The 27160-nt window shown below is 38.6% G+C and overlaps 1 protein-coding gene across 1 annotated transcript in view; it reads left to right on the forward strand.

Annotated features, from left to right (window-relative positions):
* KIF6 (kinesin family member 6) overlaps positions 1 to 27160 on the forward strand; it is a 402079-nt gene that overhangs the window by 170899 nt on the left and 204020 nt on the right. Inside the window, exon 11 of the mRNA XM_060109677.1 lies at positions 26690 to 26795. Coding sequence (XP_059965660.1) covers positions 26690 to 26795 — 106 coding nt within the window. The remainder of the gene's footprint in view (positions 1 to 26689; positions 26796 to 27160) is intronic.

Genomic DNA, 27160 nt, shown 5'->3' on the forward strand with positions numbered 1-27160 from the left:
TTAATGAAACATAATGCAGCAATCTTTTTTAAATTGGGATATGGTTGCTTTACAATGTTGTGTTAGTCTCTGCCATCCAACTAAGTGAATCAGCTATATGTACACATATATTCCCTCCCTCCTGGACCTCCCTCCCACCCCGCCCCCCATCCTACCCATCTAGGTCACCACAGAGCACCGAGCTGAGCTCCCTGTGCTATACAGCAGGTTCCCACTAGCTCTCTGTTTTACACATGGTAGTGCATATATGTCAATCCCAATCTCCCCATTCATTCCCCCCTCCCCCACCTTTTCCACACGTCTGTTCTCTACGTCTGCATCTCTATTCCTGCCTAATGCAGCGATTTTTGATATCAATGAAGACCTATATATATATTGACCTGGGAACACTTCCAAACTCTATATGTTGTTACTTTTGTAACCAAAACGTGCACGTGTATGTATACATTTGTATGCATATATGTATATTTGCTTACAAACAAGTCTGGAAGGATAAACACCAAAATTTCACAGTGTTATCTCTGGGTTCCAGGATTAGAGTAATCTTTTTTTTTCTGTATTTTCTAAAAATTTTGCATTAGACATGCATCACTCTATGATCAGACAAAATAAAGGTATTTAAAAATATGTTAAAGATACAAAAGTGAAATGTACTTTAACTCATAACATTTTCCATAAGTTATCATCAAATCACTCAGCAAACATGTAGTAATACTTATGATAAAAATAAATGCTGTTTATAGAGCATTTGCCAATAGGCATTGCATTACACTTTTTTTTTTTTTTGCGGTACGCAGGCCTCTCACCGCCGTGGCCTCTTCCGCTGTAGAGCACAGGCTGTGGACGCGCAGGCTCAGCGGCCATGGCTCACGGGCCCAGCCACTCCGCGGCATGTGGGATCCTCCCAGACCGGGGCACAAACCCGTATCCCCTGCATCAGCAGGCGGACTCTCAACCACTGCGCCACCAGGGAAGCCCGCATTACACTTTTTATGTACATTAGTCTGATAAAAATTCCACAATAACTTCATGAGACAACAGTCAATAAGATGAGAAGCAGAGTTAGAATTTGAACCCTGTTTTGTCTGTCTCCAGAGCTGCTCTTTTGTGGCCCTTGAGCCACAAAGGTGTAAGATTTACAGTGATGACTTAAACCTGAATCCTGCTTCTAGGAGTTAACAGGGCAAAAATGCAAGCAGTATTCTAGAATTAGCTAGATTTTTCTATGTTGTTCATCGTCAGAAACTAAGGTCTATCTAGGATTCTGGGTTTTCTTCACTGTTGTTCATTCACTCTAGCTATGCTGTCTAGAAATGGTCTTATCTGGAAGGTCTGCTAAGAGACAAGGAAAGGACTTATATGTTTCCCCTGGTAGGAAATGTGTTCCCCTTTCCATCCTAAGGACTTGGCTTCTGAAGTAAGACAGAGGACAGGGCTGTAAAGTAAATATCCACTCACTGCTGTTGGCTCATTTTTGGTGTGTTAGAAGTATATTAATCAGTGCTTGTTTTAACATGAGACAGTTTATGTAGAAGTGACCACAGCTGATAAAACTCAAGAGTTCATGCCAATAATTAAATTCCTCACAGTTCAAGCAACCATGGGGCCACTAACCTATGAGGTAATTACTAAGAAACACAGAGACAGACCCTAATTATCCTTATTAGCCACCATTTGGATCAAATGACTAACTTTTCCAAAGGTCATTTCTTATTCTTTGTTGTTATCAGCCAAAGAGGAAGAGTGGAAATGTATGGGATTTTGTGTTTGATTCAGTCAGTATCACTGATTTCACAGAAACATGTTCTCACATGGCTTCCGTTGAATGTATCACACAACTAGAAGCTCGGATGGCTGGGGAGAAAGCCTGGGATTGCCTCGTGCCAGACCTCGTTAACACAGGATGTTCCTTACTCTAGGGTCTCCCTGGGTGACCCCGTCGTGCCCATGGCTTCCCCAGGCACCTCCCATTTGCTGAGCAGATTCTTCTGTGGCTGAGCTGGGCTTTGAATCTCCAGAGTATCATGTTTCCTCACTGAGTTAGGAAAGCAAAGGTTGCACAATATTTGTTTCTAAAAGGTTTGACTTCGATATTTATGTTTTCACTTTCTTAGTGTTCTTTTCCTGAAAAGCGCTTTATGACTTAAACTCACTTTCATACATATCCTGTGCAGGTAATATATAGGTTAGTAATAACTTATTACCTAGGTCTGGTTTTAGCTGTCCATCCTCTTCTAGGGTAGGGTTCCTTCTGATTCTGGCTTAGGTACTCTTCTTTCACGGTTCTGGTTCTGCGTTGTCTTCTGACTCAGGTAAGCTGCCCCTCCACACCCACACTGGCCATGCTTTCTGGTTCGAATGCTGATGCTGGTTCATATTTTTGTTGTAAAGGAGACTTATCTGCTCAGTCCATAAGTGTCTCCAATCAGCCTTTTAAAATGCAGAGACTTCTTACCAAAATTACACGACCTCAGGAGTGCGTGCAATAGGATTTTCATTGCTTTAGCTATTTCTATTCCTGTTTGCTATTTCTCAGATCTGTACAAAGGCATTTTTGAGGGTCTGACTTGAATCAGAAAATGCTCAGGCAATGACATCTGCAAAATGACCCTAAAAAGTCTGCCTTCCTTAGCGGTACATAGAAAAGGCTGAATCCACAGCCCACAGCAGGGGCATTAAACAAAATGAGGCGCTTGGTGCTGGGATGGCAGGGTGGGGATTACAAAGATGAATGAGTGACAGGTTCTGGCTTTAGAGGACTTCAGTCGTGAAAGGGAGATGAGTACATGAATGTCTATAAGGTTAAAAGTGATACCTGACACAGGAGAAGTGCTGGGGTAATTGGAGGAGCAGAAATTACTTTTGAGGGGGAAGCTCAGGGACAACTTTTAGCAGACCCGTGAATTAAGACAAGATTTAGAAAAGAGAAGTTGGACAGGGAGAACATTTCAAATGCAGGAGGGATCGATATGAGCAAAGCCACAGTCTGGTTTTCTTCTTTTATAGATTCGTAAACAGACCCAGAGAAGTGATGTGACTTACAAACGATTTCTACCAAGTTGGATTTTTTTTTCCCCGGAGAGAATCAGCCTTCACCAATTCTGTCTCCCTAAGGGCTCTAAACAGTTTTATAGCTCTCTGAATTTGTAGCTTTAAATCAATTGAAAATGTAGTATATTATTAGTAGTACTGGGGAAACATTTAGATGCTGTGGGCAATGCTTACAGTACTTTTTACCCTCTCAGAAAAGAACAGTGGCATTGGGCCTCTCCTGTTTTTGTTACCAGGGAGCAGATTATTAACCAACAGCAGTTGTCAGCACCCTCCAACATGCCTAGGACCACGCGTCCCAGCAGCTGCACCCATAGGCCAGCTCCAAGCTGGAGTGCCTGCTGGCTCTCTGGCTTTCAGCTCAGGGTGGCCAGGTTTAGCAAATAAAAAAAATGCAGGATATCCAGTTAAATTGAATTTCATATAAACAACAAATAAGCTTTTAGTATGTGTCTGATGCAATATTTGTCACCTTATTTCAGTTTTGTTTTGTATGATCAGGATTCTTATTTTCACTTGCATAATTTCCATGAATAGTTTTGCCTTAAAAACAACTAATTGATGGTTGTGTTTATATCTGTTTTTAAATTGCCATTTAACACCAACTCAAAGATTTTTAAAGCTTGAGATCCAGGAGGATGTAAAGTGAATAGAGTTGGGTACTGATCTTTAATTATCCAACACCTGAGTCACGGTAGGCCAATAGTAAATGCTCTGCTTTCTGAATCAATGTAAGAATGAATGGGGCCTCCCTGGTGGCGCAGTGGTTGAGAGTCCGCCTGCCGATGCAGGGGATACGGGTTCGTGCCCCGGTCCGGGAGGATCCCATATGCCGCGGAGCGGCTGGGCCCGTGAGCCATGGCCGCTGGGCCTGCGCGTCCGGAGCCTGTGCTCCGCAACGGGGGAGGCCACAACAGTGAGAGGCCCGCATACCGCAAAAAGAAAAAAAAAAAAAAAAAAAAGAATGAATGGAGTTAGCACATTCTTGATTTTTATTCCTTGTCTTCTTAGAATCTGTCCTTCTGCAGTGACAAATTTAAGTCTCAAATATAGTTCCTTTCTAATATGTCTCAGTGGGTAAAGAATTGAGAAACGTCTTCTATATGGTCAGTATTTTCCAAACGGTTAATTCACACCACCTGAAGAGGAGAGGCCCAAGTAATCATGCAATGTTTAAAAAAAAAAATTATCATGATCCTGAATTCACATCTCTTGAATCCTAGGCATCCTTACCCCGGCTTCTCATAATCTTACCCCGGCTTCTCATAATGGCTGGCCGAGAAGCAATAACCTAAGCTTTGTGGATTAAATATCCCAGAGGGTCATTAATGGCTAATGCTCTCTCACTTATTTTATAAGAAATCAGATCTCTGAAATCATTCATGAGATATAATTCACTACAGATGAGGTTTCTCCACTTTGGTACAAAGTGTTTTTGGTCCTGACACCACATTTTGAAGATATTAAAACCAAAACTAAAAGCATGGTCTACAGCTTGTGTTAATTATCCTTGGGTAGTTTATGGAAGCATTTGAGTTCTTCAGACATAGTTATCTAATATGATTAAAAAGTCCTGTCTCCATCTCAGGCCTGTTTCTATACTTTAATGATTATTTTATTCTCCTAAAGTTTAAGTGCTTTGGGTTCTAATAGGCTAAATGAATGAATACCAAAACCAGATAACAGAAAAAGGACGAGACATGAATGGCAATGCCATTTATTGGACTACAGTTGACACATTGGATTCTTCTGGCCTAGACAGCTCTTTCATCAGAAGTCCAAGTACTTGATTCTAAATTAGAAAGTCTTGAGTGTGAAAGTATGAACATACTGTTTCATTCTTCCCGTTATTTAATGCTTTCTCGACGTTAATGCTTTTTACACGTTAGGTTTTGTGAGCTCCAGGGAATTCTTTTAAAAGAAGGAATGAGACCCTTCATCACATCACACAGGAATGTTTGTATTTCTCTCTTGCATCCCCCCATAACCTTTTCGCAGGAAAGGTTTGCATATACATGGAACTGGGTATTTTTAAAGACTTCCTGAAACAAATGTTTGTTCTAATTACAGTTTTATATGGTTTATGCCACTTAAAGAAAACCCACAGTGTGAAAATGTGCACTTATGGAAATAATAAATTACAGCGATGTCTAACACCTGGTTCCTGATAGCTTGCTCAAAGGATAGATAAACAAATGCAGAAATAGCCACCAACCACTATAATCAGCACCATAAAATAAGTAATTAGATCATATCAACAAACCAAACCCATCTGGAAGAAACAGAGGAACAGCTTTGGAATATAACTGTGGATTTAATTTCAAGGACCTAAAAGCAGATAATGTGTGCCTCTTTCCCATAACATTATCCTCAAGGAAAGTAACTTGAAATGTTATAAATAAAGTTTTAGAATTTTATCTATTTTTTAAAATTTTACTTTGAGAATTGTAGGGGTTTTATAATTTTTCATTTTCAGACAATTCATGTTCATTGTGAAAAAGTGATAATGGACAGATAAAGAAAAAGAAAAAAAGGTAGAAATCAATTGTAAATCCACTACTCAAAGATAGCAAATGTTTATTATTTGGTCATAAGCCTCCAAATTTTTCAATGAATACATATAAATATGTATTTTAATAAAAATGAGCTCATGCTGTTTGAACTGTTTTTTAACCTATGTTTTTCACTTGATTGTAATATCTTCTCACATCAATATATATGTACATCTCCAAAAGAGGTGCTGTTGGGCCCAAGCATAAATTTGGGGGGATTTATAGAACCTTCACCCCCAAAAATGTGTATAAAAATTTCTGGGTTTTGTGTATACGTTTTTTTTCTGGAAAAAAATGAATTGAGACTTTTATTGGATTTACTTTAACTTTTATTGATAATTTAGAGACATTACAGTTCTGCATCTGCTCACTCAGGATTATAAGACTCCCAGTGTGCTCTTTTTCTCTTTGATCCCTCTCTAAGTTTGTATTTTTCTTTATATAGGTCCGGCATCATTGTTTTAACAATTTATTGGGCATCTCCTTTTAAATATTTACTTTATTAAGGTTTCACTATTCCTTATTGTGACTTTTTTTGCATCTTAGGGTCTCTGTCTTTACCTTGTACACCCATCTTCAATTTAATATAGAAATAGATAATAATGTATGATTCAATTTACATAAATTTGCTTTAGATTTAATACTACATGAACACATTTCAAACAGCTATAAACTATTTTCCGTATGAGAGAATAAATCAAATTATTGGTTACCAATGAATTTGGTAAAGTTGCAGGATACAAAATTAATGCACAGAAATCTCTTTCATTCCTATACACTAATGATGAAAAATCTGAAAGAGAAATTAAGGAAACATGCCCATTTACCATCACAACAAAAAGAATAAAATACCTAGGAATAAACCTACCCAAGGAGATGAAAGACCTGTATGCAAAACTATAAGACACTAATGGAAGGAACTAAAGATGATACAGACAGATGGAGAGATATACCAACCATGTTCTTGGATTGGAAGAATCAACATTGTTGATTCTTCATTGTTTCAACAATGTTGAGATCAGCATTGTGAAAATGACTATACTACCCAAAGCAATCTACAGATTCAATGCAATCCCTATCAAACTACCAATGGCATTCTCATACAAATCTTAAAATTTGTATGGAGACACAAAAGACCCCGAATAGCCAAAGCAGCCTTGAGGAAATAAAACGGAGCTGGAGGGATCAGACTCCCTGACTTCAGACTATACTACAAAGCTACAGTAATCAAGACAATATGGTACTGGCACAAAAACAGAAATATAGATCAATGGAACAGGATAGAAAGCCCAGAAATAAACCCACACACATATGGTCAACTAATCTATGACAAAGGAGGCAGTGGTATACAATGGAGAAAAAACAATCTCTTCAATAAGTGGTTCTGGGAAAACTGGACAGCTATGTGTAAAAGAATGAAATTAGAACACTCCCTAACACCATACACAAAAATAAACTCAAAATGGATTCCAGACCTAAATGTAAGACCAGACACTATAAAACTTGTAGAGGAAAACATAGGCAGAACACTCTATGACATACATCACAGCAAGATTCTTTTTGACCCACCTCCTAGAGAAATGGAAATGAAAACAAAAATAAACAAATGGGACCTAATGAAACTTAAAAGCTTTTGCACAGCAAAGGAAACCATAAACAAGATGAAAAGACAACCCTCAGAATGGGAGAAAATATTTGCAAATGAAGAAACTGACAAAGGATTAATCTCCAAAATATACAAGCAGCTAATGCAGCTCAATATCTAAAAAACAAACTACCCAATCCAAAAATGGGCAGAAGACCTAAATAGACATTTCTCCACAGAAGATATACAGATTGCCAACAAACCCATGAAAGGATGCTCAACATCATTAATCATTAGAGAAACGCAAATCAAAACTACAATTAGGTATCACCTCACACCAGTCAGAATGGCCATCATCAAAAAATGTACAAACAATAAATGCTGAGAGGGTGTGGAGAAAAGGGCACCCTCTTGCACTGTTGGTGGGAATGTAAATTGATACAGCCACTGTAGGGAACAGTATGGAGGTTCCTTAAAAACTAAAAATAGAACTACCATATGACTCAGCAATCCCACTACTGTGCATATACCCAGAGAATACCATAATTCAAAAAGAGTCATGGGGCTTCCCTGGTGGTGCAGTGGTGCAGTGGTTGAGAGTCTGCCTGCCAGTGCAGGGGACGCGGGTTCGAGCCCTGGTCTGGGAAGATCCCACATGCCGCGGAGCAGCTAAGCCCGTGCGCCACAGCTACTGAGCCTGCGCGTCTGGAGCCTGTGCTCCGCAACAAGAGAAGGCCGCAACAGTGAGAGGCCCGCGCACCGCGATGAAGAGTGGCCCCCGCTCGCCGCAACTAGAGAAAGCCCTCGCACAGAAACGGAAGACCCAACGCAGCCATAAATAAATAAATAAATAAATTAAAAAAAAAAAAGAGTCATGTACCACAATGTTCATTGCAGCACTGTTTACAATAGCCAGGACATTGAAGCAACCTACGTGTCCATCGACAGATGAATGGATAAAGAAGATGTGGCACATATATACAATGGAATATTACTCAGCCATAAAAAGAAACGAAATTGAGTTATTTGTAGTGAGGTGGATGGACCTAGAGTCTGTCATACAGAGTGAAGTAAGTCAGAAAGAGAAAAACAAATACCGTATGCTAACACATATGTATGGAATCTTAAAAAAAAAAAAGGTTCTGAAGAACCTACAGGCAGGACAGGAATAAAGATGCAGACATAGAGAATGGACTTGAGGACACAGGGAGGGGGAAGGGTAAGTTGGGACAAAGTGAGAGAGTTTCATGGACTTATATATACTACCAAATATAAAATAGATAGCTAGAGGGAAGCAGCCCCATAGCACAGGGAGATCAGCTCAGTACTTTGTGACCACCTAGACGAGTTGGATAGGGAGGGTGGGAGGGAGACACAAGAGGGAGGAGATATGGGGATATATGTATACGTATAGCTGATTCACTTTGTTAATAAAACAGAAACTAACACACCATTGTAAAGCAATTATACTCCAATACACACATTAAAAAAATTATTTGTTATGAAATGGGAACATACCTACAAGGATTGACTTTGTATTTTTACATAACAAAATATTTTTTTTTTTTGCGGTACGCGGGCCTCTCACTGTTGTGGCCTCTCCCGTTGCAGAGCACAGGCTCCAGATGTGCAGGCTCAGCGGCCATGACTCATGGGCCTAGCCGCTCCGCGGCATGTGGGGTCTTCCAGGACCGGGGCATGAACCCGCGTCCCCTGCATCGTCAGGCGGACTCTCAACCACTGCGCCACCAGGAAAACCCACAAAATCTTTTAAAATCTGTCTTTTAAAACTTTTACAAGTTTTCTAATTAAAAAAAATATTTATCTTCTGCATATTTGTATGTAAACCGAGGCTCTTATTTAAATTTTTGCTAAAAGAACCAGCTGAGAAATGTTTATCTCTAAACGTTAATGTTTTCTACAAATATAACTTCATATAAGACAGAATTACAGAAAAAGAGTTCAGAGAATTGGAGCAAGAATGGATAACACTTTCACTACTCCTTCAAGTTAATGAACTGTCAGGGAAGACAATAGCTGGGAAACTTTAACCATGGAGATGAGATATATAGCTATGGTAGAGCCCAGTCCACTTCTACCTGGCTCTCTTCCTCCAAATTTCCTGATTAACCTTGTTCCATAGGTGCACTCTGGTTTTATCCATCGGAAGTCTGCCTTTCTCTCCTCTCCCTTCCTCTCCACCCCATCCTCTCCCCTCTCCCCTCCTTCCTGTCCTTTTCCCCCCACCTCCCCCAGCCCCCTTCTGTCCCCCTCTTTTCTCCCTCCCTCTTGCTCCTCACTGTCCCCAGTGATCTCCTCCAAGGGGGTCTCCTGGTAGCCCCTCCACATGCTAATCAAATTCATCCTTTTCCCCAGTCCTTGCCCTAAATGTCTGTCTCTCCACTACACTCTTCTCTAAGCTTTAGCCCAGGTTAACTTCTCTCTCCTAGCTCTTTCCGTCTCTGCATAATGAAACCATTTCTACCTCATTTCTCCTGTCATTACCCCCTTCCTGAATGTGACCTTCTTTTACATTTTCCTGCCACCAGCTATCCTGCTCCGTAACTAGATTCTCTGCCCCATTCTACCACCCCACGCTTTTCTTTCCTATAAGTCAGTTTCTTATTTATGATGAATCTATGGAGATAGGTATTCATGTTTACATTCAACACAAATAATAGAGTGTTTGCCTACAGCAAAAAAGGGATTCAAAAGATGCATGTAGAGAGAGGGCAGACAACAGAAGCAAGAAGAACTACAATCCTGCAGCCTGTGGAACAAAAGCCACATTCACAGAAAGACAGACAAGATGAAAAGGCAGAGGACTATGCACCAGATGAAGGAACAAGATAAAACCCAGAAAAATAACTAAATGAAGTGGAGATAGGCAACCCTCCAGAAAAAGAATTCAGAATAACGATAATGAAGATGATCCAGGACCTAGGAAAAAGAATGGAGGCAAATATTGAGAAGATGCAAAAAATGTTTTAAAAAGACCTAGAAGAATTAAAGAACAAAAGAACAGAGATGTACAATACAATAACTGAAATGAAAACTACACTAGAACGAATCAATAGCAGAATAAATGAGGCAGAAGAACGGATAAGTGACCTGGAAGACAGAATGGTGGAATTCACTGCTGAGGAACAAAATAAAGAAAAAAGAATGAAAAGAAATGAAGACAGCCTAAGAGACTTCTGGGACAACATTAAATGCAACAACATTCACATTATAGGGGTCCCAGAAGGAGAAGAGAGAGAGAAAGGACCAGAGAAAATATTTCAAGAGATTATAATTGAAAACTTCCCTAACATGGGAAAGGAAATGGCCACCCAAGTCTAGGAAGCACATCGAGTCCCGTACAAGATAAACCCAAGGAGAAACACGCTGAGACACATAGAAATCAAGTTCACAAAAATTAAAAGAAAGAAAAATTACTGAAAGCAGCAAGGGAAAAATGACAAATAACATACGAGGGAACTCCCATAAGGTTAACAGCTGATTTCTCAGCAGAAACTCTACAAGGCAGAAGGGAGTGGCATGATATACTTAAAGAGATGAAAGGGAGAAACCTACAACCAAGATTACTCTACCCAGCAAGGATCTCATTCAGATTCAATGGAGAAATCAAAAGCTTTACAGACAAGCAAAAGCTAAGAGAATTCAGCACCACCAAACCAGCTGTACAACAAATGCTAAAGGAACTTCTCTAAGTGGGAAACACAAGAGAAGAAAAGGACCTACAAAAACAAACCCAAAACAATTAAGAAAATCATCATAGGAACATACATATCAATAATTACCTTAAACGTGAACGGATTAAATGCTCCAACCAAAAGACACAGGCTTGCTGAATGGATACAAAAACAAGTCCCACATATATGCTATCTACAAGAGACCCATTTCAGACTTAGGGACACGTACAGACTGATAAAGAGGGGATGGAACGAGATGTTCCATGCCAGTGGAAATCAAAAGAAAGCTGGAGTAGGAATACTCATATCAGATAAAATAAACTTACAGATAAAGAATGTTACAAGAGACAAGGAAGTACACTACATAATGATCAAGGGATCAATCCAAGAAGAAGATATAACAATTATAAATATATATGCACCTAACATAGGAACACCTCAGTACATAAGGCAACTGCTGACAGCTACAAAAGAGGAAATCGACAGTAACACAGAAATACTGGAGGACTATAACACCTCACTTACACCAATGGACAGACCATCCAAAATGAAAATAAATAAGGAAACAGAAGCTTTAAATGACACAATAGACCAGCTAGATTTAATTCATATTTATAAGACATTCCATCCAAAAACAGCAGATTACACTTTCTTCTCAAGTGCATACGGAACATTCTCCAGGATAGATCACATCTTGGGTCACAAATCAAGCCTCAGTAAATTTAAGGAAATTGAAATCATATCAAACATCTTTTCTGAGCATAATGCTATGAGATTAGGAATGAATTAGAGGGAAAAAACGTAAAAAACACAAACACATGGAGGCTATACAATACATTACTAAATAACCAAGAGATCACTGAAGAAATCAAAGAGGAGATCAAAAAATACCTAGAAACAAATGACAATGAAATCACAATGATCCAAAACCTATGGGATGCAGCAAAAGCAGTTCTAAGAGGGAAGTTTATAGCTATGCAAGCCTACCTCAGGAAACAAGAAAAATCTCAAATAAACAATCTAACCTTACACCTAAAAGAACTAGAGAAAGAAGAACAAACAAAACCCTAAGTTAGCAGAAGGAAAGAAATCATAAAGATCAGAGCAGAAATAAATGAAATAGAGACAAAGAAAATAGCAAAGATCAATCAAACTAAAAGCTGGTTTCTTGAGAATATAAACAAAATTGATAAACCATTAGCCAGACTCATAAAGAAAAAGAGGGAGAGGACTCAAATCAATAAAATTAGAAATGAAAAAGGAGAAGTTACAACAGACACCACAGAAATACAAAGCATCCTAAGAGACTACTACAAGCAACTCTATGCCAATAAAATGGACAACCTGGAAGAAATGGACAAACTGTTAGAAAGGTATAACTTCCAAGTCTGAACCAGGAAGAAACAGAAAATATGAACAGACCAATCACAAGTACTGAAATTGAAACTGTGATTAAAAATCTTCCTAAGAAGAAAAGTCCAGGACCAGATGGCTTCACAGGTGAATTCTATCAAACATTTAGAGAAGAGCTAACACCCATCCTTCTCAAACTCTTCCAAAAAATTGTGGAGGAAGGAACATTCCCAAACTCATTCGATGAGGCCACCATCACCCTGCTACCAAAATCAGACAAAGATACTACAAAAAAAGAAAATTACAGACCAATATCACTGGTGAATATAGATGCAAAAATCCTCAACAAAATACTAGCAAACAGAATCCAACAACACATTAAAAGGATTGTACACCATGATCAAGTGGGGTTTATCCCAAGGATGCAAGGATTCTTCAATATAGGCAAATCAATCAATGTGATACACCATATTAACAAATAGAAGAATAAGAACCATATGATCATCTCAATAGATGCAGAAAAAGCTTTTGACAAAATTCAACACCCATTTATGATAAAAACTCTCCAGAAAGTGGGCATAGAGGGAACCTACCTCAACATAATAAAGGCCATATACGACAAACCCATAGCAAACATCATTCTCAATGGTGAAAAACTGAAAGCGTTTCCTCTAAGATAAGGAACAAGACAAGGATGTCCACTTTCACCACTATTATTCAACATAGTTTTGGAAGTCCTACCCATGGCAGTCAGAGAAGAAAAAGAAATAAATGAATACTAATTGGAAAAGAAGAAGTAAAACTGTCACTGTTTGCAGATGACCTGATACTATACATAGAGAACCCTAAAAATGCCACCAGAAAACTACTATAGCTAATCAATGGATTTGGTAAAGTAGCAGGATACAAAATTAATACACAGAAATCTCTTGCATTCCTATACACTAATGATGAAAAATCTGAAAGGGAAATTAAGGAAACACTCCCATTTACCATTGCAACAAAAAGAATAAACTACCTGGGAATAAACCTACCTAGGGAGACAAAAGAGCTGTATGCAGAAAACTATAAGACACTGATGAATGAAATTAAAGATGATACCAATAGATGGAGAGGTATACCATGTTCTTGGATTGGAAGAATCAATATTGTGAAAATGACTGTACTACCCAAAGCAATCTACAGATTCAGTGCAATCCCTATCCAATTACCAATGGCATTTTTTACAGAACTAGAACAAAAAATCTTAAAATTTGTATGGAGACAAAAAGGACCCCGAATAGCCAAAGCAAACTTGAGGGGAAAAAACAGAGCTGGAGGAATCAGACTCCCTGACTTCAGACTATACTACAAAGCTACAGTAATCAAGACAATATGGTATTGGCACAAAAACAGAAACATCAATCAATAGAACAAGATAGAAAGCCCAGAAATAAACCCACACACCTATGATCAACTAGTCTATGACAAAGGAGGCAAAGGTATACAATGGAGAAAAGACAGTCCCTTCAATAAGTGGTGCTGGGAAAACTGGACAGCTACATGTAAAAGAATGAAATTAGAACACTTTCTAACATCATACACAAAAATAAACTCAAAATGAATTCCAGACCTAAATGTAAGACCAGACACTGTAAAACTCTTAGAGGTGAACATAGGAAAAACACTCTTTGACATAAATCACAGCAAGATCTTTTTCGATCCACCTCCTAGAGTAATGGGAATAAATACAAACGTAAACAAGTGGGACCTAATGAAACTTAAAAGCTTTTGCACAGCAAAGGAAAGCATAAACAAGACGAAAAGACAGCCCTCAGAATGGCAGAAAATATTTGCAAACAAATCAACGGACAAAGGATTAACCTCCAAAATATATAAACAGCTCATGAAGCTCAATATTAAAGAAACAAACAACCCAATCCAAAATTTGGCAGAAGACCTAAATAGACATTTCTCTGAAGAAGACATACAGATGGCCAAGAAGCACATGAAAAGCTGCTCAACATCAATAATTATTAGAGAAATGCAAATCAAAACTACAATGATGTATCACCTCACACCAGTTAGAATGGGCATCATCAGAAAATCTACAAACAACAAATGCTGGAGAGGGTGTGGAGAAAAGGGCACCCTCTTGCACTGTTGGTGGGAATGTAAATTGACACAGCCACTATGGAGAACGGTATGGAGGTCCCTTAAAAAACTGAAAATAGAATTACTATATGATCCAGCAATCCCACTACTGGACATATACCCAGAGAAAACCATAATTCAAAAAGACTCATGCACCCCAATGTTCGTTGCAGCACTATTTACAATAACCAGGTCATGGAAGCAATCTAAATGCCCATTGACAGACAAATGGCTAAAGAAGATGTGGTACATATATACAATGGAATATTACTCAGGCATAAAAAGGAACAAAATTGAGTCATTTGTTGAGACGTAGATGGATCTAGAGACTTCCATACAGAGTAAAGTAAGTCAGAAAGAGAAAAACAAATATCATATATTAATGTATGTATGTGGAACCTAGAAAAATGGTACAGATGAACTGGTTTGCAGGGCAGAAGTTGAGACACAGATGTAGAGAACAAACGTATGGACACCAAGGGGGGAAAGCCATGGGGGGGTTGGGATCATGGTGTGATGAATTGGACTATTGGGATTGACATGTATACCCTGATGTATATAAAATTGATGACTAATAAGAAACTGCTGTATAAAAAAATAAAATACAATACAAAAATTCTTAAAAAAATGATACATTTAGAATTTAAAGAGGCAGTTATTAATAGCTAGGGATTGATTATATTATTTTAATCTCTTATTTACATTTCTTCTAAACCACTGAACCTTTCTGTCTGCTGAAGTTAAAACGTTTGATCATATCAAGATATATATATATATGCCTTTAATAAATTGCATACATGAAAATATGAATTGACAAAATCAATTTTTATAACTTTTCAAAAGCCTTCATCATTGCATTTTTTAAAGGTTTTTTTTAGTGTCTTTAAAGTTATTTTATTTTACTTAAAAATTATTTTAAAATAGTGTTTTTAAATTCCATAAACTGAAGTACATGGCCAGGAATGTATTTTCCTATAAATAGGCTATATCTTCACTGTTAAAGAGGCAAACCAGTGGCTTCCCTGGTGGCACAGTGGTTGAGAGTCCACCTGCCAATGCAGGGGACAAGGGTTCGTGCCCCGGTCTGGGAAGATCCCGCATGCCACGGAGCGGCTGGGCCCATGAGCCATGGCTGCTGAGCCTGGGCGTCCGGAGCCTGTGCTCCGCAGGGGGAGAGGCCACAGCAGTGAGAGGTCTGCGTACCACAAAAATAAAAAAAAAGAGGCAAAACAGTCTAGGTTTTGATTTGGATGTTTTGTGTTTGCTATTTCAAAACACTGAAAGTATCCAGCAGTTGTGCAGCTCTGCCTTTGAGGCGCCATATAACTGCTTGGTGGAGGTAAAGGGAATATGTGTTACTAAGAGAAATCTTGACAGTAAACTCTTCATAGGAATTTCCTCTGTATCACCCAAACCAGGAACTTTCTGGCCCCTACTGCTATTAAAAAGAGCTCATTCCAACAAAGTGGCTGACAGTGAACTCAGTTCCTTGCACATTAGGGTCCATTTCTTTCACTTACTGGTTAGGACTTGGGGATCATCTAAATGTATATAATACTTGTCATAGACCAGAGAATTCTAAAAGAAAAAAAAAAGATCTTGAAGTAACCACCTTTAAGCCAATTGGGAATAGTTCTTTCAGCAGAATCTAACAAAAAACAAACGTGAAACTAGTGACCCCGAAAAATATTTGTATAGTTTCCTTTGGTTGTAGTCCTGTTGGCACAATCTCAGCCTTCAGTTTTTCATGTCCTGTGGATTGTAGTTAACCATAAATTGTGAATTTATTGTTCTTATCTGAACTTTCCTTTTATAAATTATGTGCTTTTCCAACACTGTATGTTTTAAAGGGCCATACCCCATAAAAGAAGCTTGTCATGTTAGCAAAGTCAAAATAAGGCTTTCCTTCACCCCCCACCATTGAGTCTCAAGAGCCCCCATTGTTGCATCTTGTTAAACGTTATTTTCTTTGAAATGCAAGACACAACGTTTATTTGATGATCTCATTACCCTTGTTGTTTGCATCTTTACTTATTTTTTAAAAGTCTGTAGGGAAGTTCTGAATTGAAAACACAAATTTAGTATATTAGGAATTATGGCAAATGGAGGACATTTTTCTGACTTGATTGAGAGGCTTTGTGATATGTGTGGAAAGAGTGAGCGTTCCTGATTCAAAAGACCAGTTTTTATTTTTTTTATTTTTTAAAAAATTTCCCTGTTTATGTGGTATTTATTTATTTATTTATTTATTTATTTAGTTTCTGCTCTATAACAAAGTGAATCAGTCATACATATACACCTGTTCCCCCATCCCTTCCCTCTTGCGTCTCCCTCCCTCCCACCCTCCCTATCCCACCCCTCCAGGCGGTCACAAAGCACCGAGCTGATCTCCCTGTGCTATGCAGCTGTTTCCCACTATCTATCTACCTTACGTTTGGTACTGTATATATGTCCATGCCTCTCTTTCGCTTTGTCACAGCTTACCCTTCCCCCTCCCCATATCCTCAAAAAGACCAGTTTTTAAATCCCAGTGTTTCAGTTTCCTAACTTGTAACAGTATGCAAGTTACTTAGTTTCTATGAGTGCTCCTGTCCTCATCTGTGAAAGAGGGAAAATAATTTTTAGGTTTATGGTACAGATAAATAACAGAATACATGTGAGACTGCCTGACATGTAATGGATGTTCAATAAAAGTAATATAAAATAGCTAGGGGAAGGCAGTTATAAAGAGAACCAGACTATAATATTCTGTTTAATTCTTTTCCCACTTAAATAAGAAAACATGTAAGGTTGCTAGCACAGTAGCCAGGGCATAGTTGACCATCAAGGGATGTTGTTACTCGTTCATTTAACGTTTCAAGTTACTTCTTTGTTTGGTTTCCAGGACCAAAAAATGTGTATATGTTTGTGACTCAAAGTTCAACAACAAGTTGCCTTGTTGTAATGCTTCTTAAACATTAGTGCACACACGAATCACCCAGGAATGTTGTTTAAGTGCAGATTCAGCAGGTCTAGGATGGGGCCTGCGATTCCACATTTCTGCAAGGCTCCCAGGTGATGCATCTGAGGTTGGCCTATTATTTTTCACACTAAGAATAGCAAGGCATTAATGGGCCAGACAATAAATACCCTCTCTTTGTTCCTTGTATTACCTTATTTCATAGCACTTAAAGAGTTTAGAGATGATATTATTTGGCACATTTTACAGATGAGAAATTTGTGACCCACAGAGGCTGATGAATTAGTTGACAGTTGAGATCATTCAACCTAATTGTTCAGCCACCTTCTTTACCTACAGTGATCAATATTTTTAATTGTGTAACTATTATCTCATTCTTCCTATTTAGTTGTATTCCTAGAAGTTAAGAGTTACCAGGTTTCCTTCTATCTTTATCATTGTTTTCCAGCTTTTTAAAAAAGATCTTTGCTTATGTTGATATGTAACTCTAGTTTGTCAGCAACTCCATTGCTTAACTCTGTCAGAGACAGCCTATCCTTGCTGGTGCCATGCTTAGTGGCAAAATGAATGGTAGAGGTTGGGCAGATTTTGATACTTGTTGGTATAATGAGTACCAGTTAAGTTTTTCAATCAGCACTCCTTTCTAGCCCTTTAGAATGAACCGCTTATTCCTCTCTCAGAACCAGTGAGAAGCCAGATGAACCATCAGTGCAGGGATACAGGCATTTCCATGATTCTACCACCAAACAGCCCTGACCCACCAAGTGGGGTATCTTTTATCCACCTCACTCTTTCCAGCTCAATATCAGAGGACAAGGTCCTGGTGTTTTGCACTCCCTAACACTGTTTTTCATAAATTCCCTGGAATACTGTGTTGTAGGACACTTCTGCTACCCTTGTCCCCCAATTACTCCCTGGGGCTCACCTCCCATAGCTGTCCCGGGGGTTTAGAACCAGCCAGGGTTTCCATACCCCAGTTTAGGTATGCTCCTCTTACTAATGCCTGTTCCTCTTTTCTCCCAGCTTTCCCACAACCAGTGACATAGAGATATGGTTTCTAACCCATTTTGAGATGCTAATGCTGACAGGAACATGTTAATAATTTTTTTTTACAAACAAAGATTATTTTAGAATAGAACATCATAATCATGCTCAGTGTATAAACAATGAACTTCATTTAATAAACAGTTGAATGTAACATAGTCATAAAAATATTGCAGAAGAGCAAGTTTAGCTTGGATCACTAGTCTCTATTCTCACAAGGAGATAATAAACGTTCATGAGCCAAAGGCAACTGGGCAAAAATCTCAGGATTTTGCTTCCTTCCTTCCTTCCTTCCTTTCTTGTCTCTTGTCTTCTGTCTTTTTGGGTGTGTTGCAGGGTACTTGCAGAATCCTTGTAAAGGGATTCATTATTAACCTATCATATATCATGAATATTTTAATGTCAGTAAGTATACCTCTTCACCACCATTTTAAATAGTTGCTTAACTATGTACATAACTAGGCCATAATTTATTTAATTTCCTAATGTAAGACATTCTGATTCTTTTCCTACTTCTTTTGCTGTTATAAATCATGCTGGTCAGTGGCCTTATTAAGATCCAAGCAACTGCTACTCAGTTATTTCCCTCTTGTCTATTCAACTATTTACCTCCTCAAAAAATTCTAGAAGGTATGGCATTCGCTTTTAGAAATGCATTGCCCAGCATGATGTTCAAATAAATTTCGTAACTTTGCTACAGTATGGTAAGCATAGTGCTTAAACCTTGGACTCTGAAGTCAGCCTCCCCAAGTTTGAATTCCAGCTCTGCTCTTTGCTAGCTGTATGACCTTGGGCAAGATATATAACCTCTCTGTACTTTAGTTCCTTTGCCTATGATATAAGGACAATAATAGTACTTAGCTCATCTAGTTGTTGTGCAAATTAAGGAAATGATATATTCAAGGGGTACAGACTAGTAGCTAGCATTTAATATTTGCCCAAGTAATATTAGCTATTGTTAACAACAATTAACTTGCTTTCCCTTTTTATTCACACTGCTAAACCTAAATTTCCACAAAAATATGGCTACAGACAAAATTTCATTTCTTTGGCAAGAAATATTGGGAGCAAAAAGGGAGGAGTATGGTGGTCTTGAGGGGGGAAGGCACGTGTTAGGAATTATGGTCAATTCTTATGGTGTGGTCAGGTATCAAAATTTATAGTTCAGTGGAATTGCTGAACTAGGCTACAGGCTGTCAGAGCTAGCTCATCAGCAGTTAATTTGGTGGAAATAGGTATAGTCACCAAACACCTACCAGCCAAGTTATGTGTTCAGACACATGTAGATTATCTACCGTCTTTCTTGTCCATATGAACTAGAACTGAATGGCATATGTTTATTTTTACTTCTTCAGTAGGATTCTTTTACTTCTTTTCTCCTGGAAAAACTAGAGAATAAGTAAAGTTTCTTGTTTACTTGGGCTTCTCATACAGAACAGACTTTATCGTACTCACTTGACCTCCTTGGAGACCCTTTTCTGCAAACAGTTCTTCACTGGCCAGCAGGGTTCTGGCAGCTGGGAGACCCCTCAGTGGGAGCAGTGACTAGGTATGAACTTGGGAACTATTTTGGGAGATAGGAAAATGCAGGGAATTTGGGGTCAATTGTTCACTCTTAACTATGAGAGGAGTACATTGGAAACATCTGAATTAGGCATTTTTCTGTACTTTAATTATTAGAACAACTCCTTGGTTGATAAGAAAATTAATTCAGCAATAAATCATTTAATGTATGAAAGAAAGACCAGACATTTTTCTCTTATCTAAAGAGGCTCTGTTGTTTCAAGCACTGAGAAAAAAATTGCATGTCAAAAGACCTGATTTTCATTCTTAGTTTTATATCAGCCTAGTCGAGTCTCAGAATGGGTAAAGCAATCCAGTTCTTTCATTTAGGCAGAACTTCTTCACCATTTCTTTGGATTACGTCCCTGGTCCTCCTTGTATCCAGTACTATTATTGTGCAGGACAAGAATCTTGATGGAACAGCCAAAGTCTAGTGAGATTGAGTGATCTGTGAGTGGTCACTCAGCTAATCAGCAGGCCTGTGTCTTACAATGCTTTCTTGTGAACTAGGAGTCCACTTCAGCCCTGCTTCATGGGACGTTTCCTAAAATATTTACTTTATGATCAAACTATACAGGAGAAATTATTTTCTAAAGAAAAATCCAGGGCTTCCCTGGTGGCACAGTGGTTGAGAGTCCGCCTGCCGATGCAGGGGATGCGGGTTCGTGCCCCGGTCTAGGAAGATCCCACATGCCGCGGAGCGGCTGGGCCTGTGAGCCATGACCGCTGAGCCTGCGTGTCCGGAGCCTGTGCTCCGCAATGGGAGAGGCCACAGTGGTGAGAGGCCCGCGTACCACAAAAAAAAAAAAAAAGAAAAAGAAAAAGCCAGACGGAAGAATTGATTAACCATTGCTTCTAACCAAGTATTGGCTATTTGAAATTTTAGGGACACTGGAAACCAAAAAATGCTTTTACTCCAGAGAATGGTTATATCCTAGAACTAATGGTAATTTTCAAAGTTCCAGAATTTTTGCTAAGTATTCAGGGAAAATACAAATATATACACATTACTATTTTTTGAAGCTTCATTAATTAGCAACTGTACATCCAGGCTTCCTCATGGGTGACAGAGGAAAGTAGCAACTATGAATATGTTGCCTTAATGTCCATCATGAGAGGCTCAGGACACCCATACTGTGGAATATTATATAGCCGTTAAAAATAAAATAGTTCTGGGGCTTCCCTGGTGGTCCAGTGGTGAAGGACCCACCTCCTTCCAATGCAGGGGATGCTGGTTCGACCCCTGATTGGGGAACTAAGTTCCCACATGCCACAGGGCAACTAAGTCCGTGTGCCACAGCTATTGAGCTCGTGCGCCTCAACGAGAGAGCCCACGTGCCACAAACTGCAGAGCCCACATGCTCTGGAGCCCTTGCGCCACAACCAGAGAGAGAACACCTGCACACCACAACTAGAGAGAAGCCCAAGTGCCACAACAAAGAGACCGCGCACTGTAACAAAAAGATCCCGCTTGCTGCAACAAAGATCCCATGTGCCACAACTAAGACCCGATGCAGCCAAGAAATAAGGAAAATAAATAAATAAGATAAATAAATATATATATGTATTTTAAATTGAAATAGTTCTATTATATATGTACTGGCATGGAATATTATTTGTGTAAATTGTTTAGAAAAATAATGATACAGAACTCTATTCAAAGTGTGATCTAATTTTTGTATAAACAAACAAAATCTACAAACATACATAAGAATATAAGTGTCTGCTTCATTAAGAGTTAGAGGAACATATTTCAACTGTTAACAGTGGATTATCCAGAGTATTGAGAATAAAGAAGATGAGAATGGAGGCGGGGAGGGGAGTGTTTACTTTTTAATTTCTTCACATCTATGTTGTTTGGAATTCTTTTCATAAACATCTATTTTTATAATACTTTACATTTTTTAAGAAATGTTTTTTAAAAACATTAAAAATTTTTGTATCAGGGCCTCCCTGGTGGCGCAGTGGTTGAGAGTCCGCCTGCCGATGCAGGGGATACGGGTTCGTGCCCCGGTCTGGGAGGATCCCATATGCCGCGGAGCGGCTGGGCCCCTGAGCCATGGCCACTGGGCCTGCGCGTCCGGAGCCTGTGCTCCGCAACGGGAGAGGCCACGGCAGTGAGAGGCCCGCATACCGAAAAAAAAAAAAAAAAAAATTTGTATCAGAAACTAATCTCTCTGTGTGTCTGATGGTCTGAAGCCCTATTTTAGAAGGAAACATTGCAAATAATGCAAATAAGTATCCCTCCACCTGAAGAAGCTCCTTAAAAATTACAATACAAATTGTCTCATACTTGGAAGCATCAGCTGTCACGTGTCACAGATTGTAGGAAGAGATAAGAATTAAATCTACAGCTGCTATGTGAAGGAAATCACTACATCTTATTTGAGTGGGCTGATAGTAATAGTGAAAAGAAAATGTGTACCATTTAAACTGATGCTGAAGGTGTGCAGATATTTTCAAAACAATGTGAGGAAGATAGACTTCTGCTGTATGATGATAGTTAGCATAATGGATACTGATTGCCATTCTTACACCTTCCTTATCAAGAGTCTTATCCCAACATAGAGAGAATCATTTCCATTGATTCTATATTGATGCTCTAGATACAGGGTGGGGGAGAGGGAACAAACGGAGGAATAAGAGTTAAGAATTGCCCCATGATATTGACCTGCGTGAGCTGCTTGTATATTTTGGAGATTAATCCTTTGTCAGTTGCTTCATTTGCAAATATTTTCTCCCATTCTGAGGGTTGTCTTTTCATCTTGCTTATGGTTTCCTTTGCTGGGCAAAAAGCTTTGCGTTTCATTAGGTCCCATTTGTTTATTTTTGTTTTTATTTCCATTACTCTAGGAGGTGGATCAAAAAGGATCTTGCTGTGATTTCTGTAATAGAGTGTTCTGACTATGTTTTCCTCTAAGAGTTTGATAGTGTCTGGCCTTACATTTAGGTCTTTAATCCATTTTGAGTTTATTTTTGTGTATGGTGTTAGGGAGTGTTATAATTTCATTCTTTTACATGTAGCTGTCCAGTTTCCCAGCACCACTTATTGAAGAGACTGTCTTTTCTCCATTGTGTATTCTTGCCTCCTTTGTCAAAGATAAGGTGACCATATGTGCATGGGTTTATCTCTGGGATTTCTATCCTGTTCCATTGATCTATATTTCTATTTTTGTGCCAGTACCATACTGTCTTGATTACTGTAGCTTTGTAGTATAGTCTGAAGTCTGGGAGCCTGATTCCTCCAGCTCCGTTTTTCTTTCTCAAGATTGCTTTGGCTATTCAGGGTCTTTTGTGTTTCCATACCAATCCAAAAATGGGTGGAAGACCTAAATAGACATTTCTCCAAGAAGATATACAGATTGCCAACAAACACATGAAAGGAAGCTGAACATCACTAATCATTAGTGAAATGCAAATAAAAACCACAATGAGGTATCACCTCACACTGGTCAGAATGGCCATCATCTAAAATCTACAAACAATAAATGCTGGGGAGGGTGTGGAGAAAAGGGAACCCTCTTGCACTGTTGATGGGAATGTAAATTGATACAGCCACTGTAGAGAACAGTATGGAGGTTCCTTAAAAACTAAAAATAGAACTACTGTACAACTCAGCAATACCACTACTGGGCATATACCCTGAAAAAAGCATAATTCAAAAAGAGTCATGTACCACAATGTTCACTGCAGCACTCTTTACAATAACCAGGTCATGGAAGCAACCTAAATGTCCATCGACAAATGAATGGATAAAGAAGATGTGGGACATATATAAAATGGAATATTACTCAGCCATAAAAAGGAATGAAATTGGGTCATTTGTAGAGACATGGATGGACCTAGGGACTGTCATACAGAGTGAAGTAAGTTAGAAAGAGAAAAATAAATATTGTATATTAACGCATATATGTGGAATCTAGAAAAATGGTATAGATGAACTGCTTTGCAAGGCAGAAATAGAGACACAGATGTAGAGAACGAACATATGGACACCAAGTGGGGGAACCGGGGGTGGGGGTGGGATGAATTGGGAGATTGGGATTGACATATATGCACTAATATGTATAAAATAGATAACTAATAAGAACCTGCTGTATGTAAAAAAAAAAAAAAAAAAAGGGAGAGAGAGACATGTACCACAATGTTCATTGCAGCACTGGTTACAATAGCCAGGACATGGAAGCAACCTAAGTGTCCATCAACAGATGAATGTATAAAGAAGATGTGGCACATATATACAGTGGAATACTAGCCATAGAAAGAAACAAAACTGAGTTATTTGTAGTGAGGTGGATGGACCTAGAGTCTGTCATACAGAGTGAAGTAAGTCAGAAAGAGAAAAACAAATACCGTATGCTAACACATATGTATGGAATCTAAAAAGAAGTGGTTCTGATGAACCTAGGGGCAGGACAGGAATAAAGACACAGACATAGAGAATGGACTTGAGGACACAGGGAGGGGGAAGGGTAAGCTGGGACAAAGTGAGAGATTGGCATTGACATATATACACTACCAAATGTAAAATAGATAGCTAGTGGGAAGCAGCTGCATAGCACAGGGAGATCAGCTCAGTGCTTTGTGACCACCTAGAGGGGTGAGATAGGGAGGGTGGGAAGGAGACACAGGGGGAGGGATATGGGGATATATGTATGCATATAGCTGATTCACTTTGTTATACAGCAGAAACTAACACAACATTGTAAAGCAATTATACTCCAATACAGATGTTAAAAAATTAAAAAAAAAAACAAAAACTGAATATCCCAGCCATCAAAATGCCTCACCTCCTTCGAAACAAGCACACAAGTGATAACAAAGTTTTGGGGAATCAGAATTTTTTACCTTTTCTCCATTCTTTAGGGTTATTGGAAAAGAAATATATATTATTTAATCTAAATTATTTTAATAATCTTTCTTCCTAGATAACTTGATAAAAAGAGCCTGAATAAACATATTAGCACATATATATGTACTCACAAAAAAACAAATACTTTATGATACTACTCATATGTGAAATCTAAAAAATACAACCAACCAGTGAATATAACAAAAAAGAAACAGATTCACAGATACAGAGAACAAACTAGTGGTTACCAGTGGGGAAAGGGAAGCGTGGATGGGTAACATAGGGCTAGGGGATTAAGAGGTACAAATTATTCTGTATAAAATAAGCTACAAGGATGTATTGTACAACACAGGGAATATAGCCAATATTTTATAATAACTATAAATGGAGAATAACCTTTAAAAATTGTGAATCGCTATATTGTACACCTGTAACATACAATATTGTACATCAACTATACTTTAATAAAAAATCAAAAAAAAAAAAGAATTGCCCCATTGTGCTCATAAACTAATAGAGGAGCCAAGGTGCTGTGCAGACTCTAGAATTTCATGTAGACAGTATAAGCACATGTGATGCCACAAACTAAACCAGGACTTCATGAAGGGGTGGACGTTCCCGCCAAAGGTGTTTGTTTTCTGTTTTTCTTTGTTTTAGAATAGGAAAAGCGTGAAAATCATTGTAAGCAGAGGGGAAAGAGTCAGCATGGAGAGGTGATAAGGAGGGAATTAATCAGGTAACCCTGATAGGAGCCTGAAGGGGAGAGGGGTGAGGTTGGCCATGAGAAGGAGGAAGAATAGTATCCAAAATATTTAAAAGAAGGAAGAGGGCCTGCATAGTAAGACAGAGACCCTGGGAGGTGAAAGAAAAGGAAGCCGAAGGAGCCCCCTTGAACAGCTTTGACTTTCTCAGTCTAGTGAGAAGCTGCATTATTGATGGAGAGTGAAAGAGTAGTGGTGGGCTTGGGGCTGTGGAAGGATTTGGAAGAGCCACTGTGAACACTGTATGTCAACCAGGAATGATTAAAAGCGTTTGGGGCATCACTGAGGTCCCAGCTCAGGCTGAGTAGCATGAATTTTTTTTTGAATTTTATTTTATTTATTTTTTATACAGCAAATTCTTATTAGTTATCTATTTTATACATATTAGTGTATATATGTCAATCCCAATCTCCCAATTCATCACACACACACACCCCCGCCTCTTTCCCCCCTTGGTGTCCATACGTTTGCTCTCTACATCTGTGTCTCTATTTCTGCCCTGCAGACTGGTTCATCTGTACCATTTTTCTAGGTTCCACATATATGCATTAATATACGATATTTGTTTTACTCTTTCTGACTTACTTCACTCTGTATGACAGTCTCTAGGTCCATCCACGTCTCTACAAATGACCCAATTTCGTTCCTTTTTATGGCTGAGTAATATTCCATTGTATATATGTACCACATCTTCTTTATCCATTCGTCTGTCAATGGGCATTTAGGTTGCTTCCATGACCTGGCTATTGTAAATAGTGTGAGTAGCATGAATTTTTAATGAAACTAATTTTTTTAAAAAAGCTTTTTCATTACTCTCTGTAACGATGTTGCAGCTAGGCGCAGGGGCATAGAAAGTCAGCTTGGCTAGAATGCATATTTTGTAGAAATCAAATGATTCTTGTATTGAAGCTGCATGTGAAAAGTCATTGGAAATTAGTCAAATAATTGCATCATTTCCAGATTTCACTTTGTCAATTTGTTTCTTCCCCCTTAATGTTTATAGTCAAATCAGATAATCATATTTTCATAAGGAAGTGAGAACAATATCCTGTACTACAAATGTTAACCAACTAAGTAATGCCATTAGAATTACTAAAGTTTTGAGGACACAGTTGATTCTCATACATTATGTATTTTTTAGGCTGGAAAAGCGAATAACATCCTTTTTAGAAGACCAGCATCCAGAGAGTAAACTAGAGGTTGGCGCTGATATGCGTAAAATTCATCACTGTTTCCATTATTTAAAGGTAAATTTAAACATTTCCACTAGTAGAAGCCATTGTCTGCCGTGTTCAAACTGTAATAAAGCTTTCCTAGTTGACCAACTCTTGAAATGTTTAGGACCTAGCTTCCCATGTCTAGAAGAGTATGATCTTCAAATCAATGCTGAGAGGATCACTGAATTTCTTCAGAGGTTGTATCTTACTTCCCCATGAGTAAGCTCAGACCATGGGCTTCTAAAGCTTTTGCCAGGAATCTCTACCTTCTACACAGAATAGTTCCGTGTTCAAAACCTACTTATTTTGAAGCTATATCAAAAGAATTGTGTTCATTTTTCTGCAGCAGCTTCAGCCTTAGGTTTTCCTTTCATGATGGCACAGTGGCAATATCG

This window comes from Mesoplodon densirostris, chromosome 10 (assembly GCF_025265405.1).
Source record: "Mesoplodon densirostris isolate mMesDen1 chromosome 10, mMesDen1 primary haplotype, whole genome shotgun sequence".
In the NCBI taxonomy this organism is placed as follows: domain Eukaryota; kingdom Metazoa; phylum Chordata; class Mammalia; order Artiodactyla; family Ziphiidae; genus Mesoplodon; species Mesoplodon densirostris.